The following is a 16,548-nucleotide window of genomic DNA, read 5'->3' on the forward strand; positions in this document are numbered from 1 at the left end:
TATGTACTGTAATCCCTAGAGCAAACATTAGAAACATAATATACAATACAAAATGATATAGTCAAAAAGCCAATAGAAAAATTTAAACAGAGTATTTGAAAATATCCAAATAATCCAAAAGAAGGCAAAAAAAAGGGGGGATAAAAGAACAGAAAACCAGAGGAGAAAGAGAAAACAACAAAATGGTAGACCAAAATAGAACCACATCAATGATTACAATAAATATAAATGCTCTCAACATGTTAATTATAAGACCCAACAATTATAAGCTATTGAAAAAAACAAGTATAAGTTATCTAGAAGAAACCCCCATTTTAATTTAAAAACAGATAAAAAGTAAAAGGATGAAAGAGACATACAAACAATAAAAGAAAGCTGGAGTGGATATATTAATATCAGAAAAAGTAGACCTTAGAACAAAGAGTATTATCAGGGATAAAAAGGATACATAAAGATAAAAGGCATCAATTCATCAAGAAGACATAAAAGTCCTAAGTATATATTATTCTAACAACAGAACTTCAAAATGCATGAAGGAAAAACTGATGGAACTGAAAGCAGAAATAAACAAACACGTAATCATAACCAGAGACGTAAACGCCTTAGTAACTGATTGAGCAAGTGGCCAGAAAGTCCCACAGGAGCCCTAATACTGTCCACCTACTTGACCTAGGTAACATTATGAAAACACTCCACACAACAGAAAAACATTCTTCTCAAATGCACATGGAACACCCAGCAAGACAGATCATATCCTGGTCATAAAACAAACCTTTAAAAAATGAAGAAGAACCAAAAGCATACAAAGTATGTTCTCTAACTTATGGAATTAACCTGGAAATCAGTAACAGAAAGATAACTGAAAAATCTCTCAAAATATTTGGAAAATAAGCACCATACTTTTAAATAACCAATGGGTTATTTTATATGGGTCAAAGAGGAAGTCCTAAGAGAAATCAGAAAATATGTTCAACTGAATAAAAATGAAAAACAAAATATCAAAACTTGTAGCATGTAGCTAAAGTGGGGCATAGAGGAAATTTTATAGCATTGAATGAGTACATTAGAAAAGAAGAAAGGTCTCAAATCAACATCCTAGCTTCCACATTAAGAAACTAGAAGAGGAGGAGTACAATAAGCCCAAAGCAAACCAAAGGAAGGAAATAAGGTTAGAGTAGAAATAAGTGAAACAGAGAATAGTAATACAATAATCAACAAAACCAGAGATTGATTCTTTAAAAAGATCAATAAATTTGATAAATCTCGCTAGATTGACAACCAAAAAACGAGAGAATAAACTATAATAATGAAAGAAGTTATCACTACAGAGACCACAAACACTAAAAGGATGGTAAAGAAATACTATAAACAACTCAATGCACATAAACTCGACAACATAGGTGAAATGGAATTGAAGACCGCGGACTATTAGAATGGCTAAAATAAAGATGAAAAAAACCTAACAAAACCAAGTGCTTGCCAGAATGTGGAGCAACTGGAATTCTTATACATTGTTGGTGAGAATGCAAAATGGTACAAACATTCTGGAAAACAGTTGGGCAGTTTCTTATAAAATGAAATATACATGTATCATATTGCCCAACAACCCTACCCCCAGATATTTATTCTAAGAAGTGAAAACTTATGAGCAAACAAAAGCCTGTACATGGATGCAGAGAGCAGTTCTATTGTGTTTGTTTCGCCCAAGATGGGAAATAACCCAAATGACATCCATGGGTGAATGGAACACCCTTGAGCAATAAAAAGGGACAAACGACTGATAAATGCAACAACGTGATGAACTGCCGGAGAATTATGGTGAGAAAAAGGCTACATACTGTGTGAGCCTAGTTCCACGGCCTTCTGGAAAAGGCAAAAGTAGGCAGAGCGCGCTGATGGCTGCTTGTCAGGCGTCAGGGGTGGGGGCTGACTACCACGGGGCAGCAGGAAGAAGGTTCTGAAGGAATGGAGCAGTTTCTGTATTTGGATCGTGGAGGGGCAGGTGTGGGGATGTTAAGACTCATTGTAAGTACATTTCACAAGAATCATAATCATATTAATAACAGATATTCATGAGTTCATACTGATACAAAGAAATGATTGAAGAAATAAATAAGTGGGGGAGAGTAGACAAATGTCTCACACAGAATTCCAAATATTGTATGAAGATGCTCCATCCTCAAGGAGGCAGAACCCTCACCCCTGAGGTGTGGGCTGCATGTAGTCCCTTCCTTCCTAAGAGGGCAATCCGGAAGGGGTGGGGTGGGTGGGTGGGGAGAAGAGCAACTTTACAGTGGAGAAGCCTGACAACCACTACCTCAGCCAGGGGACCAAGGTCAAAATCCACAGTGATGTCACGTTGACAGCATATACCAGGGATACGATATGAGATGTCACTTATCTTTGAGGTCTGGCTCCCAGAAACCCACAACCCCAACGTAATCATGAGAAAAACATGTGACAAACCCCAGGTCAGGAACATTCTACAAAAGACCTGAGTAGTACTCCTCAAAATTGTCCAGGCGATAAAAACAAGGTAAGTCTAAGAAACCGTGACCGTCCAGAGGAGACGAAGAAGACGTGACAACTAAATGCAATGTGGTGCCCTGAATGGGATTCTAGATAAGAAAAGGGACATTAGGTCAAAACTCAAGAAACTAAAGTATGGACTTGAGTCAATAACAATGTATCTATGTTGTTTCATTACTGTGACAACTGAACCCTGCTAATGTAAGATATTATAAAGGAACAGACCTTAGGCTTGCTTCTGTGTACCAGGTAACACACTGGGCCGCTGCTGTCTTGGCCATTTTCTGGGGGGCTATTTTACAAATGAAATATATTGTACAATATTTTTGTGCTATTTTTTCTCTCACTACAGGTAATGGTATTTAACTTACCACTAATGTTATTATGAAAACCCAGTTTCCTGCTTAGATTCTTTTGGTCTTAGGGCCAAATTCTAATTCTACTCAAGGTGACTTTAAACAGACTTAATGCCAATTTTTAAGGGCTTCTCCCATTTAAAATAATTCACCATCCTATTTTTGCCCTAATATAAACAGATTTAAATTCATCAGTAGTTCCCACAATACAACGTAGTCAGTATTCAGTTATGCAAATGTATGGGTGACTTTTCCCATCATCACCATCATCGTCCTTACTTCCAGAAGTAGAGCAGCATGCCAGGGCAAAGCAAAACGCGTATCTAACAATAATGCTCTCCACCAGCCTGACTGACTCATTCTCTCTTTGAAGTAGCACAACCATTCTAGAGGGAAGATTCTGCATTGGCAGGTCCCAGGTCGGCAGGAACAGAGGCCCACCTCCTCTGCACGTTCCAGGCCACGGCTGGAACCTGAAAGATGCTCTGTACAGGCTGGTCCTGGCCAGGCCTCATTGCTCTTGCACCTTCCCGATCAGGACAGACCACGGCAAGGCGCAGAATCCCAGGGAGGCCCCTGCATTCAGCAGTGAAGGCCTTAGCAGGCGACCTCATTTTCCCAGACGGCCCCTTGAAGCCATACCACAGATGCAGTGGCCTGCAGTCCAGGCCAGGTCACTGGGAAACTTCCCCGGGCTGCAGCTTCACATCAAGAAATGGAGGTCCGACCACGGCCCCCACTATCTTTGAGATGCAGGGAGATCCAGTGGAGTCAGCAGGTGCATCCACAACGCATCAGCAACCAGCCTGTGCCTTGGGACGACCCTTCTCTAGGTCATCGCCTCTCAGTCACTAAGACCCCTGGGCTCAGTGTCCTGTCCATGATGTTGGTTTACTGACCAAGATGGAGGTGGGGGCAGCCCTGTGAGTGACACCTGGGCCCCCAAGGAATGGTCCTACCAGAAATCAGGCACCTTGCAGAGAGGCCAGACCTGTCCATGACAGCTTCGGAAAAGCTGTGGCCAAATGAGGGAAGGAACAGTTTGCTGGGACAGTAAGATCCGATCCTGCTACCTGCAGCTCCAGGCCACAAAGAACTGGACACGCTCCCAGGCCAAAGAAACATACTGCACATCCCTGCTTGGGCCCAGCCTGGGAAGGACCTGGGCCGGTGGGCTGGCCAGCGACAGCCCCAGCCTGGGCCGAGCTCGGAGGCGGGTTTGCCCAGAGTAACTCAAACTTCACAAAGAAACCATTTCTGGAATGGGGCTCCGTTGGTGAGTCGGAGTCAAAGGCGCACTTCATAGCTCCTTTCCAAACCCCGTGCATTGTCAGGGCCCTGGCCCCTTTGAAGCCTCGGTGAGTGATTGAAGCATCTACTTTCTGAGGGGCAGATAGCACGGGCCGGTAATCTGACTCTAAGCCCCGGGATAAAGGTAGTTTGTTTCCTCTCAGCCCGTCTGTCAACACCTCCTCAGTAATTAGCCCTAATTATTACCAAGGGCCAGCCTCCCATTCGGTTATTAAATCAGAAATAGTATCGTGGCCGGGCATCTGTCAACGCCCGGCTGGCGACCTTGGATTCATTGAATCCTCTGTCAGTATCCATGGCTTCAAAGATGCAGATCCTGGGGAGGGTTCCGGGGATACAGCTTGGCCAGCCCAGCATGAGAGGGAGCGAGGGAGGGAGAGAGGGAGGGAGAGAGGGAGGGAGGCCGATGCCACAAGCAACGCAGCCCTGGCCGCCTCAGGCCTGGGAACGCAGTAGGGAGGCAGGAGCCAGGCACTGTCCCCACTCCGGCCTCCCCCACAGCAGCAAGTACACACCCCAACCATCGCTATTCCCAGCTCCCTGGGTGACTGACAGAACTGTGTGTATAGGGGGTGGGTGGGAGTGGGGGGTGATAAGGCACGCCCCCAACAGCCCTTCCCCTACAGGAACAGAGGCTGGTCCCAGGCCTGCCTGCTTCTGGCACAGCCACCTTCCAGGAGCAGCAGGCAGTGGCCTCGGCCTCAGCTGATGGAGCTGACGAGGCAAGGCCCTGTGCTGCCCGTTTCGTGAGCGCACAGGGGAAACACCCCGCTGTCAGGAGCCCCCTCTGAGCCTCGTGTACAGCCTGGGCACTCCTGCTGGCAAGGCATCTCCCTGTGAGCTGGCAAGTCCCCAAAGGGGGGGGCAGCTGTAGACACGGTTTCTGAGGTGGAGCTAGACCCCTGAAGGCCCTGAGGAAAGGACAACCATCCACCTGTCCTTGGCCTGAAGCCTCTCCTTCCATCCAAGAGAAGCGAGTCACTTGCTTCACTTGCTCCGTAACTTAGAGATCTTCTGCTGCTGCGAAGTTCAGCCAGCCCCTCCAGTTAAGATTCACTGCCTCAGGCAGGAGCGGGCACTGACCTCACCTCCCTGGGGCAGTGTCCAGGACCCTCTGAACTGGCTGCGGATTCCTGGGAAGCCGCAGAGAGGCTCCGGGCCTGCAGTGCGCCAGGCTTTGACCCACAGTGCCTGGACGCTCACCCCATCGGATCTACAAGCACCCCTTCCAGATGGGCTCCTCTGGGTTTGGGGGACAGAGTAATGGAGGCCAAGTTTTAGCCGCATCTCCCAGGACCAGGCTCCTCTGCTGGTGCCCGGGCTGAGGTGAGCAGAGCCCTTCCACCAGCCCCCCATGGCCTGTTCTTTTCCCCTGCCTCCCTCACCACAGCCAAAGCACTGGCAGGGCCAGGCAGGGCTGGGGCAGCAAGCGTGAGCCTTGGGGAGACAAAGGCATGGTGATATCTGACAGCGTCGAGGCTGGAGGTACGAGGTATGAAGTCTGCCCAAACCCAGCAGGGGCTTCCCTCAAGTCACACACTTCTCCTGGGGACTGGGAAACAGGCCTCCCTTGTCAGGCCGAGAGGAAATGCTAGGGTGAGGGGCTGCTGGGTCACTGTGGCAGGCAGGATGGGAGGGCAGGGCCTCTCCATGAACAGGCATCTCAAGCAGCAGCTGAGGACATCCGTCACCCCCAGGGGCAGGTCCAAGGAGCCCTGTGAGATGGCAGGAAGGAAGCCCAACTGAGGGGTGTTTTCAGCCAGCCTGCCCCAGGCACTTACTGGCAGGGGTGGGAACCTGGCCAGAACGGGCTGCCAGCCTTTTTGTCCCTGGTGAACACACGGAAAAGCTCGTTGTTTTACAGGAAGCACCAGTGTTGGCCTCTGGGGCCCACTTCTTCCAGCAGGTCTGGTCCACAGCAGCCAGCAGCCCGGTGCTAACAGTGCCCCGACAACTCAGATGAGAACAGCACACCCCAGAGAGGAATAAAGTGAGCTCAGGGCTCCCGCCATGCTGGAGCGCATGCTCGGCCCAGCAGTCCACTGGGAAAATGCCCCAGGGCGAGGCCTGACCACTGCTGGAGCCAGGAGACAGTCATACTGCATTCCACTGGACCATCCTCTCCACTGCTGTGTTTGTGATAAAACGTGTTTTAAAAACTAGCCAAGACAATTTGAAGAACAAGCGTTAGGGGGGTGTTTCTCTACCAGCTAATACAGGCTCACCATAGAGTTAAATAATTAGTGGGGCAGAGAGCAGCCCAGAGCCAGGCATGTATGAGACAGCACCATGGACAGGTGCAGCCGGCATGGCATCTGGCACCTGAGGCTGACAAGTCATCTGCCGTGTGGCAAAAGGTGAAATGGGGTCCTCTATCAGTCAGGATAGAAGAGGTCATGCTGTGGAAAACACAAGCCCCCAAACTCAGCAGCTTCACACATTCATTTCCCACTCTTATTACGCGTCCCGTGCAGGTGGGTAGAGGGACCTTGTTCTTCACAGGCTCTTTGAAGCCAACAGCGGGCCCCTCTGTATACCTCGCTATTAGATTCCACAATCAATGTAAAAGGCAAAACATTAAGACTTGGGAATATAGGGTAATGTCTGTAAACCCTCAAGTAGGGAAAGATGCCTTGAGAAAGAAAAAGAGTTCTGCAAACAGAACAACTGGGCCCTTCCTGCTCCGAGGGCCTGGAAAGGCTCTGCACACGGGCACTCAATGACACTAAGAAGGTGCTCACGACAGCACTGCCCCAAACTGCAAAAATGAAAAACAAAGAAATCCACCTTGGGCAGTATTATGGCCTAAATTGTGTCCCCCTCAAAAAAGTTCAGAAGTTGAAGCTAATCCCCAGCACCTCAGAATGTCACTATTTGGAGATGGAGCTTTTAAAGAGGTAATTAAGGTTCAATGAGGTCATATGGTGGGTCCTAATCCAATAGGGCTGGTGTCCTCGTAGGAGGAGACCAGCATGCAGACAGGCACAGAGGGACAACCATGTGAGGACACAGGGAGAAGACGGCCATCACAAGCCAGGGGGGGCCTCAGGAGAAACCACCCCTGCAGAGACACTGGTAGCAGACTTCTAGCCTCCGGAACTGTGAGAAAATACATGTCTGTGTTTAAGCCAGGCAGCCCTGGTAAAGGCACAGACATCTCTCCAGGGTACGGATGCAGCGCGCGCCCACCGCCGTGAGGGCTGCACTGTGGAGTCGTGCTGAGTGGACGCTTGCTCTTCTCAAGGCTGAGCACCTCACCCCACCCCACGGAAGGATTACATGCTCTCATCCGTGGGAACTCACGTGTGGCTCGGTGGCTTCTCTGGCCACTGTAACGGAAGGGGAATGACACGTATCACTTATGGTTCAGTGGTTATACCCCCACCTGTGGTTGTGGAGAAACATGTCGAGTGGGGCTCCTGTCGGCATGGGTCCCTAACAGGCTACAAAGGGCAGTGGGTGCCCAAATTGATCTGTGACAGACAGATGCTTGAGATGCTGGAGTTTTTATTACTGCAGCACAATCTGGCACCTCCTGACTCGTGCAATGAGGTAACAGCTCCATTCACCTCGCTCCTTACTCCTGGGACTCTGGGCGATTTCCGGTGTTGCTGTTAATGCAGGGAGGCTCACGAGGCAGCTGCACTGGTGCTATCCAACCCCCCACTGCCCTCTAAGCGTGAACCATTCGAACAGCTCAGAGAGGTCGGAGGACACCGAGGACCCTCAGCTTGCAAGTGGAGAATGTGTGACCAAGTCCATGCTCTGAAGCCCCCCCTGCAGAACGAGCAACGACCATCAGCAAGCAGGCAAGTGGTCAGCGTCCGCGTGCCTACAAATGTCATGGGGCTGAACTGTAGTATTTCATACTCCCACCAATGGCATGAAAAAGTCTGTTTCTCTACACCTTCAGCAATCCTGGGACTTACAGGAAAAGAATTCACCCTGTAGTTCTTTAAAGATATTTTTAAATGTTGAAAATTTTTAATCCATCTGGAGTACAGGGTGGTATAGAGTGAGGTAAGTATCTGTTTTTACTATTTTCCAGATGGCTAACCAATTGTTCCAACTTTTACTGAATAATCCATTTTACCCTCATTAATTTGAAACAACACCTCTAGCATGAACTAATTCCTTATTTATTTGGCTTTATCCCAAATTTCTCTATTCTTCTGTTTATCCATCCACACCTATTTCCAAGCATCTTCATTGTTGCCGCTTTACAAAATGTTCAATATCTCATAGGACCTTTTCCTCAATATTTCCGGTGTTAGAATTTTCCTTGGAGACAGGTACTTAAAAAACCCTCCCAGAGTGCCCACTGTGTCCTATCTTTAGGAAATAAAATCTGGGGGTATTTCCAAGGGAAGTGAGGGCCAGACATGATGATCTGGAAGGCAGGTCCCAGCACTTCAGCCCTTCCCTGAGTCCATCCAGCAAACCCCGCCAGACTGTGCCGCTCCCAGGAGCACCCTCCTCCAGGTCACCTGCCTGTGTGTGGAGAGCTAGGAGTGGAGAATGACTCGAGCCTCCTCTCCTGGCCTTCTTGTGTTCCTGCTCCCCTGCAGTGGGGAAGCAGCTAGGTCATGGCATCTGCCCAAAGGCAGGGCACAACACTGGCTGGAGACGAAGCTGCCATTTTGCAACACCATATGCACTGTGTCCAAGGCCAGGCCAGAGCACTCATCCTCTACTGATTCCACCCTCATGGGTACCCAGGAACGGGCAACCTTGCCATTACCATTGACCTTACCACCAGGCCCTGCCCTCCTTTCCTTTCCTTTGTGGCGAGAGCCCAACCACAACAGGACCCATTCTCCAAATTAAAAAGCAGGTCATCTGGCCTCTTCCCAAATGCCCTCAGGCCTGCCTTGATTGACCTGGCTCTCAGGAGAAGTATCATGTTTCCCCGGAAATAAGACCTAGCCGGACCATCAGCTCTAATGCATCTTTTGGAGCAAAAATTAATATAAGACACGGTCTTACATTAAAATAAGACCCGGTCTTATATAATTAACACAAGACCGGGTCTTATATTAATTTTTGCTCCAAAAGACGCATTGATGGTCAATGCAAAAGAGCTGATGGTCCGGCTAGGTCTTATTTCTGGGGAAACACGGTATGTCAGACTATAACCCAAGCCCGCTGGAGCTGCCTGGGGCCCAAGGGAGGAAAGACTCCCTCCTTCCCCCCCTCCCCTCCCCTCCCCACACACAGGACAGGGGTTTGGAAGGGAAAATGGCGATCTTGAGCTGAAGGAATTCACACCATGTCCACTAAATGGAGACAGGAAAGGCAGCCTGTGCAGAGGCCAGCAACATAGTGGGGGTATTAACTGGGCTGTCTGCCCCCGAAAGTGGCTCTAGATTCTACTACCAGAGCTGTCTTGCCAGATCAAATGAGGGCCCTTCTGGTATTGCCAATGAGACTAGACCCACAGGCAGGCCAGGCCACAGCGGACTCAGGGAAGTGGTGGGGAGACTTGTGCCTGCAAAAGGAGGCCCTGGACCTGGGCAGCACTAGTGTGACCCCACAGAAGCACCGGGCTGGGCTAGCACGTCGAGATTTTCCACATCTGATCAGAATCAAAGCTGCACACTGATTTCTTCTGTCAGCTTGTTTTGCTTTTAAGGTTATATCAGCTTCCCACCTATTTCCAAGATTTACAACTGTTACGCTTACAAAGGTATCCGGGCCTAAAAATAACTCACGCATAAAACCATCTGAACCCAGAGCCTTTTTAGTGAGTTACTAAATAAAATAATCCCAACAGTGTCTATTTTACTTAAAAATTTTTACCAGATGTTTGCCTTTTCATTTTCCTAAACTAACTAGTTTTAGTTGCAGTTCACTTTTCCACTTATTTTTTCTTCCTACTTTCCAGGAAGGTGCTCTTTTGTTTCCACAATTTTAAAACTGAAAGGGGCTTGAAATTCTTGCCTAACCACCCGAGTAGGTGCACTGTACCAATCCTGTGTTAACTTTGGCTTGAGGGAGCTTCAGCTCAGCTGTCATTAGAAAACCTATCCTTGTGCATGCAGAACAGGTCTTTCTTCATTCCAATCCTCTGGCCCCCGAGGCCTCACAGACCAGGTCTGCTGCCTGCTCCTCACTTCACCTCTCGCTCTCAGCTCTCGGAAGTCAGTTTTCAAGGACACACTCCACCTGCCAAGCCTCCCACTCCTACCCATTCAACCCAACTCCTTCAACCAGGCCCTTGGATCCTCAAAGCCCCCACTGGAAACCACACCTGCAACTCTGACCTGGGGTGCTTGCAGCTGGGACATACATAGCCTGCTTCTGACGGGATAGAAAGTGCTTGTCAAGCACTCTGCTTGTCAGCAGCCACACCACAAGCTCAGCCATGGATCCAACACCTTTAATGAGCACCGATTGTGGACCAGGGACACAAAGCTAAGACAGAGCCCCTGCCCTAGAGGCTGACAGTCTACCCAGATCATGTACAATGTTGGGGTTTCAGTGCTGAATAAGCAATGTGTAAGAGTGGGCAGGAGGCTGAAGAGTAGAAAGTGGGAGGGCAGCACGGGCAAAGGCATGAGATGTAAAAATCCATGCCACTTTCTGAAGGAAATCAGGTGTGACTAGAATGTTAACATACAGAAGGGGGAAATGCAATTAAGAGTGCAAGTGGGCTTGCATCCCACCTTCCTGCACCGGAGCCTTCCCAGCTGGACAGGGCTGCTAATAAACCCACAGAGAAGCATCTCTCTCTGCCAAGACACCATTCCACTCATACTCAACAATGAAAGTGGCCAGTTCTACCATGCAGCTTCCTTAAATTCCAGACCAGAAGACAGAGGTCATAGGGAGCAGAGATGGGGGTGGGGACCAAAGCAAAGACCATCCTGGGGCCAGATCCAAACAGGGCCGGCATGGCAGACCCAGTCCAGTAGCAGCCAGCATTGAAAGGGGGTTTTGTGTGTGCATGAGTGTGTGGGGTTTATGACAACGATGCAAACATCTGATGGGGACTGGTCTACAGAACTCTTCCAAGTAATAGGCACAAGCCCAGGTGAGATGGTACTCCCTGTGCAGCAGTGGGGCTGCTGCAGAGCCCAGCGGGAGTGGGAGGATGAAGGGCACAGGGCAGAGGCCTATTGTCCACTGTGGTGGGGGGAGGGGCGGATGAATGGGGTTTGTACTCAGACAGGGTAGAGCCCAAGCAAGTACACCTGCTGCCCAGCAACAGGGCAGGTTGACAGAACACCTGGCAGCGCTATGTCAAGAGTCAAATGGCAACACCACCCTGTCCTGAGGGGGGGCCATGGGGCTCCTTGGCTGTGCAGACCACTTCATCACAAGGAGCACTGCTGCACCTGCCTGTGCCCTGTTCAGAATCCAGGTTGCAGGGTGAAGAACAGAGAAAATGGTGGCTCTCATGGTGTATGTGGCAGGTCCACTGCACTGTGTGTGCTACTTAAGGATGCCTCCTGGTCTCCCTCTGTTTCAGAAACCTCCTCCTCTGTCTTTTGGGGTTCTAGACCCTCTGGGTGAGCTGGATCTGGTTTCTGGGCAGGGGAACTGGCAGATTCTGAAAGTTCAGGGACAGGTTTGGGGGCCACCTCCTCCGGCTGGGAGGACGCTGGCCCCATTGGACCAGGAGCGGTGTTGCATGCAGAACTGGACAAGGCAGGGGGCTCCATGGATTCAGGGCTGCTCTCCTTGACTAGCTGGTGCTCAGGCAGAGCAATTCTGGATGTAGAGTTGGAAATAGAAACAGCAGGGGTTTCTGCTGGGATAGGCCTGAGGGGAGCACCCATGTTGAGTGCCAAGGCCTCTGAGAACCTAGCTAAGTACTGCCTCACCACAGGCAGCTGTGGGGCCACTGGTGGCTGGCTCGAGGCTGGGGGCAGGGGGCAGGGCACTGCAGCATGGTACTCAGCAAAATTGTTCGGGTCTTGAATAACCTCCTCAAGATCTTGGCAAAAGAGCTCATAATCGTCGGGCAGGGGTAGCTCCCCATCGAGGTAGGGGGCTGCCCACGCCCGAGCGCGGCCTGTCAGTCGCCCGAGGATCTCACAGATGCAGCTGAGGTTGTCCTGGTAGTGCTCGAAGCGGAAAGACATGTAATCGCCCAGCTGGGCCAAAAAGCGGTCCAGCAGCCATGGGGAGCCATCAAAGGTGCCTGGGTCCGAGCCTGGCACCCAGTGGAAGTCCACCCTGAGGGGCCGTGGACCAGGCACGCGCACAGTGCGGGGACCCCTTTCTGTGGGCTCACCACTGGGAGCACCACTTGCCGTGCTCTTCTGCTCCATGGTCATGCGCACACACACAGGGTCCCCACAGCAGGGTCGCTCAATCCAGGGATCCACTAGAGGGGCATATGCAGCCCCAGAAGAGGCCCAGTCCATCTGCTGCCAAGGGTGCGCATTGGCGTAATTGGCTGCTGCCCGGATGGGATTGCGAGGCCCCTGCCGCCGGCGCTGGCCACGAGGCATGCTGCAGAGAGGGGCTGCCACACCAACTACACCAACTGAGAGAAGGAAGGGCAGAAGGGAGGAAGAGATGACACGGGGGGAGGGTGGTCAGAAGTGACACTCAGGACACAACAGGACAGAGATGGGCTGGAGAAAGGTGTGGCAAACCCAGGTGTTCCAGGCAAGTCCTGAGGGTCAGGGGAGCTGCCAGCTGCTGCCTCAGGAGAGCTGAGAAGAGCTGATGGGACTGTCACACGCAGGTCACCATCCGAGGCAATCTGTCCAAAAACAAGGTGGGAAGAGCGGAAACTAGGCCCAACCATCACCATCGGGCTGCAGGAGGCAACAGGCAGGCAAACCCTAGGTAACCCATTAGGAGCTCTGAGTGGAAGGAGGGTCTGGGAGGTCCGAGAAGGCGGGCAAATGCCACACGTGATGTTTCAAGGGCAAGGTGTGATGGCAGATGCTGTTAGTCCCAGGGGAAAGAAAGGGGCCAGACCAGAACCTCCTGGCTTCCTTGGACAGCCGGGCTATCAGGGAATTTCAGTAGGAGAATGACCACAACCTGTTAATGAGCGCTCGCTCTATCCACGCCAAACACTGACCCCCCCCCCGCCCCATGAAACTGGTACTCTTATGATTCTCAAGGTAGACTAGTGAATGAAGTCACTTGTCTGCGGCCACACACCAACCACGAAGTGGCAGAGGCAGCTGAACCTGGTTTAGATACCAAAACACTTAACCACCAACTTCTCCACGCCAGTTATAAACTACCCTTCACAGTCCAGAAGAGTCTCCTAACTGCCCCAAACACTGTAACTGCTAAGTACACCGACTGTGTCCTAAAATTATTTGACATCACAGCACCAGGAGCATAGCAGATGCTACCTGCGTGCCTGACAGAAGCCCGGAGCCCCACTATTCTCTGTGCCCTCCAGCCTTCCCCGATGCTTTCCAGACTCACCTCACCAGAGTACTGCCTGCAGGCAATGCCACTCCCACCCCGAACACCACCTCCCTGTCAACAGCCTGGTATGTGTTCTCCTAAGTTTAATCCCACTTGCTGCATCTTCTCTCATCTCCCCAAAGTCACTCCTGCAAATGGCCTGGAGAACAACGATCACCAACCCTGAGCAGCACAAAGAGCCCCGAAGTGGAAAAGAAGACTGCAACCATCGGCGGGTAGTTCTTTTCTAGTGCAAGGAGCCCTCTCCCAGGGCTCTCACTGCCCAGCCTGACAGTAGCCACCTCCCCAGTCTCTCTGCAAAGGGAGGTCCACTCGTGGCATCCACAGAACTCTCTGCTTCACCCCTCCGTGTACAATTTTCCAAACAACGCCTGCACTCATACCTCAATACTCCATCTACTCACACCTAAGGGCACCACGGCCTATACACACTTATGTGTTTATCTACCCCCATCAGAGTGAGTTCCTCCAGGGAGGCACAGCTCTGCTGGTCTTTCTGCCCAGCACCTCCCAGGGTGGCGTGCACCACTCAAAGCTGCCAGGGCCACAAGCACCTACCTCCACCACCCAAGCATTCTGGAACCTCTCAGATACATCCCCGGGGTGGGGGGAGGGTCTTCTATCTGAAAACCCTTCCCATCCTAACACAAGAAAAGAATATTGTATTCATGTCCTGCCCCTTGGGCCACTGCTGCTAGTGCCTGCCAGCAGCAGTGGCCCAAGGGGCAGGACGTGAATGCAATCCACTCCAAGTCCAGTCCAGTCCTTCACCAAGCTCCGAAAAGCAATAACCACATCCCAGCTCCTACCACCAATCTGAGGTTAGGTGCCTGCAAAGACCACATGACATACCCAAGAGCCAATACACTACCCGGATCTCTGACCGCCCTTTCTCCCAGTCCCCATCTCCCACCCCCACTCAGAACCCTGCCCACTCATCAGCAGGCCTGTGCCCCCTGCAGCCTCAGGGAGAAGGCTCCTTTGCGCCAGCCAGCCCTGCTTGGGCCTGACTCGTGAGAGAACCTTGGCTCTCCCACGCCTATCGGTCAGTTGGTCTCTCCCCTTTCTCTCCCCATCCCTGCCTGGCAGTACCTGGGCCCTTCTCTTGGACTGGACAGAGCTCTATCAAGGAACAGGTACTATGGCGCACGAGCACTCGTCTCCGCAAAGCCAAAGGCAGGACCTGGAACGCTGGAGCGTTCTCTGCTCCGAGGAGACCTAGGGGGCCCAGAGTAGAATAACTTGCCCAAAGCCTCATAGCAAGTGCCTCCACTGCAGGGCAGACCACTGCACCATCCCTCCCGCAGGCGCCATGCAGGAAACCGCGGGGATATGAGCTCCAAAGACCCCCTGCAGTAAGAAGCCGACCCACCTGCGGCTATGCGAGGAGCCCCCGAAGAGGGTCCACGGGTCTACGGCCAAAGACCTTGCGGCCGCGTCTCCCTCCAAGGGCGAGAGTCCAAATGCCACCTAGAAAGTGGAGAACAAGATCGGCCGCCGTGAGGCTGGGTGCGGGCGCGAGCTCCGGAAACGGCGGGAGCTACCCAAAAATGCCTACAGGCGCACTCCCAGCCCCCGGCGCGGACTGATACACCGAGGCCGAACGGCCAAGACAGCGGGGACCCAGTCAAAAGTCTCCGAGCGCCTCTCCGCGGACGGGGAGTTGGGCAGGGACGTAGGGCGGGGTCCCACCGCCGGTTGCCAGGGTTCTCGCCGCCCCACTGACCCTCGGGCCGAAGACAGCGGCTCCGGCTCTGAGCAGCGCGGCGCTCAGAGCCCGACAGCGTCGCGCAGCCACACCCCCTGCGAGCACACGGCCGCCACGGCGGTCCCCGCGCCGGCTCCCGGCCCGCCCCACACCGGCCTCCCAGCCGGGCCGCGCCTGCGCCGTAGGCTGCGGGGCCACAGCCGCGCAAGCGCTCCCGGGTCCTGCCAGCGCGGCAGCGCGGCGCGAGGGGTGACGGGAGCGCGCTCAGCCCCGTACTTACGCGCCAAGTGCCACGAGAGCAGACGGGGCTGCGTGCGCAGGCGCTGGGCGGCCGGAGCGGGAGGTGTCGCGCGGGCGGCCGGGGAACGCGCTGCGGTTGAGGACTGAATTCGCTAGTGGGGGGGTCGCGGCGCCCACCTGGCTCCCGTAGACACGGAGGGGCTGAGCCACCGCAGCCCGGGGTGCTGCTCTCGAGGCAGCTGGGCACTGGGGGCTGCCGGCGTCAGGGAGGGTTTGGGCGTAGAGGGCCCGCAGCGCTTCCCCGGAAAGCCTCTCACCACTCAGCCCCTTCTCAAAACCGGGTTAGGGTCTGGTTCTGAACTCCTCCCGCCGGAGCGAGAGGGCCGGGCGGGGCTGTCGCCAAGGACCCTCCACCGGTGAGGCTGGCCGGCGGGGCCTGTGGGTTTCTCGTTGTGAGTGAGTTTGTGCTGCTCAGCCGCAGCCGAGGCTGTACCCAGAGAGGACCATGAGGGCAGGCTGCCAAGGTCAAGCCCGCCGCCCGGGAGTGGCGCCATCAGTACCCAAAGACCTTGGAAAAGCCAGTGGAGGATGAGGTTGAGTGCTCCTCTCTGTGTCCTCGGGGTGCCTAGACATGAGGTAGGAGGGGGTGCCGGCCCCTCCGTCCAAGGACCTAACGCCCCGTGGGCCAAGGACCTGGACGCAGGCCAGGTGTTACTGGGGTCATGGGCGGCCGAATTCACTGGAAAATGATGTTTCTCCAGGCGAACACACACGTAACACGCCAGCTCCCTTTCTGCCCTGGTCTAGTGACTCCTTTCATGAAAAGATCTCTGAAATGTTATCTGAATTTACACACAAACTCACTCTCTTTGATCTTTGAAACGCGAATCAAAGATCACATTGTACCTTCACTGAGTCTGTGGGGCTTTCAGCCACCTCCGCCAAAAATAATAAAAGTGGCACCCCGCCAGGAAACGCCTCCTTGAAGTGTGAATGAAA

The 16,548-nt window shown here is 52.5% G+C and overlaps 2 protein-coding genes across 3 annotated transcripts in view; both read right to left on the minus strand.

Annotated features, from left to right (window-relative positions):
• GNB1L (G protein subunit beta 1 like) overlaps positions 1–15,368 on the minus strand; it is a 61,324-nt gene extending 45,956 nt beyond the window's left edge. Inside the window, exons 1-3 of one of the 2 annotated variants that reach the window (XM_033098160.1) lie at positions 15,328–15,368; positions 14,974–15,071; positions 12,803–12,912 (exon numbers count right to left, since the gene is read on the minus strand). The gene's annotated coding sequence lies outside the window, so the exon portion shown is untranslated. Of the gene's footprint in view, positions 1–12,802; positions 12,913–14,973; positions 15,072–15,327 lie in introns of those variants that run through there. The other variant, XM_033098161.1, reaches the window with a different exon arrangement.
• On the minus strand, positions 9,393–14,995 carry RTL10 (retrotransposon Gag like 10). Its single transcript, XM_033098159.1, has 3 exons — positions 14,974–14,995; positions 12,803–12,912; positions 9,393–12,690 (listed from the first exon to the last, which is right to left on the minus strand). Exon 3 carries the CDS (start codon positions 12,653–12,655, stop codon positions 11,594–11,596), a length of 1,062 nt encoding a protein of 353 aa, XP_032954050.1. The 5' UTR covers positions 12,656–12,690; positions 12,803–12,912; positions 14,974–14,995; the 3' UTR covers positions 9,393–11,593.
• Positions 15,369–16,548: the final 1,180 nt, after the last annotated feature.

This window comes from Rhinolophus ferrumequinum, chromosome 25 (assembly GCF_004115265.2).
Source record: "Rhinolophus ferrumequinum isolate MPI-CBG mRhiFer1 chromosome 25, mRhiFer1_v1.p, whole genome shotgun sequence".
NCBI lineage: Eukaryota > Metazoa > Chordata > Mammalia > Chiroptera > Rhinolophidae > Rhinolophus > Rhinolophus ferrumequinum.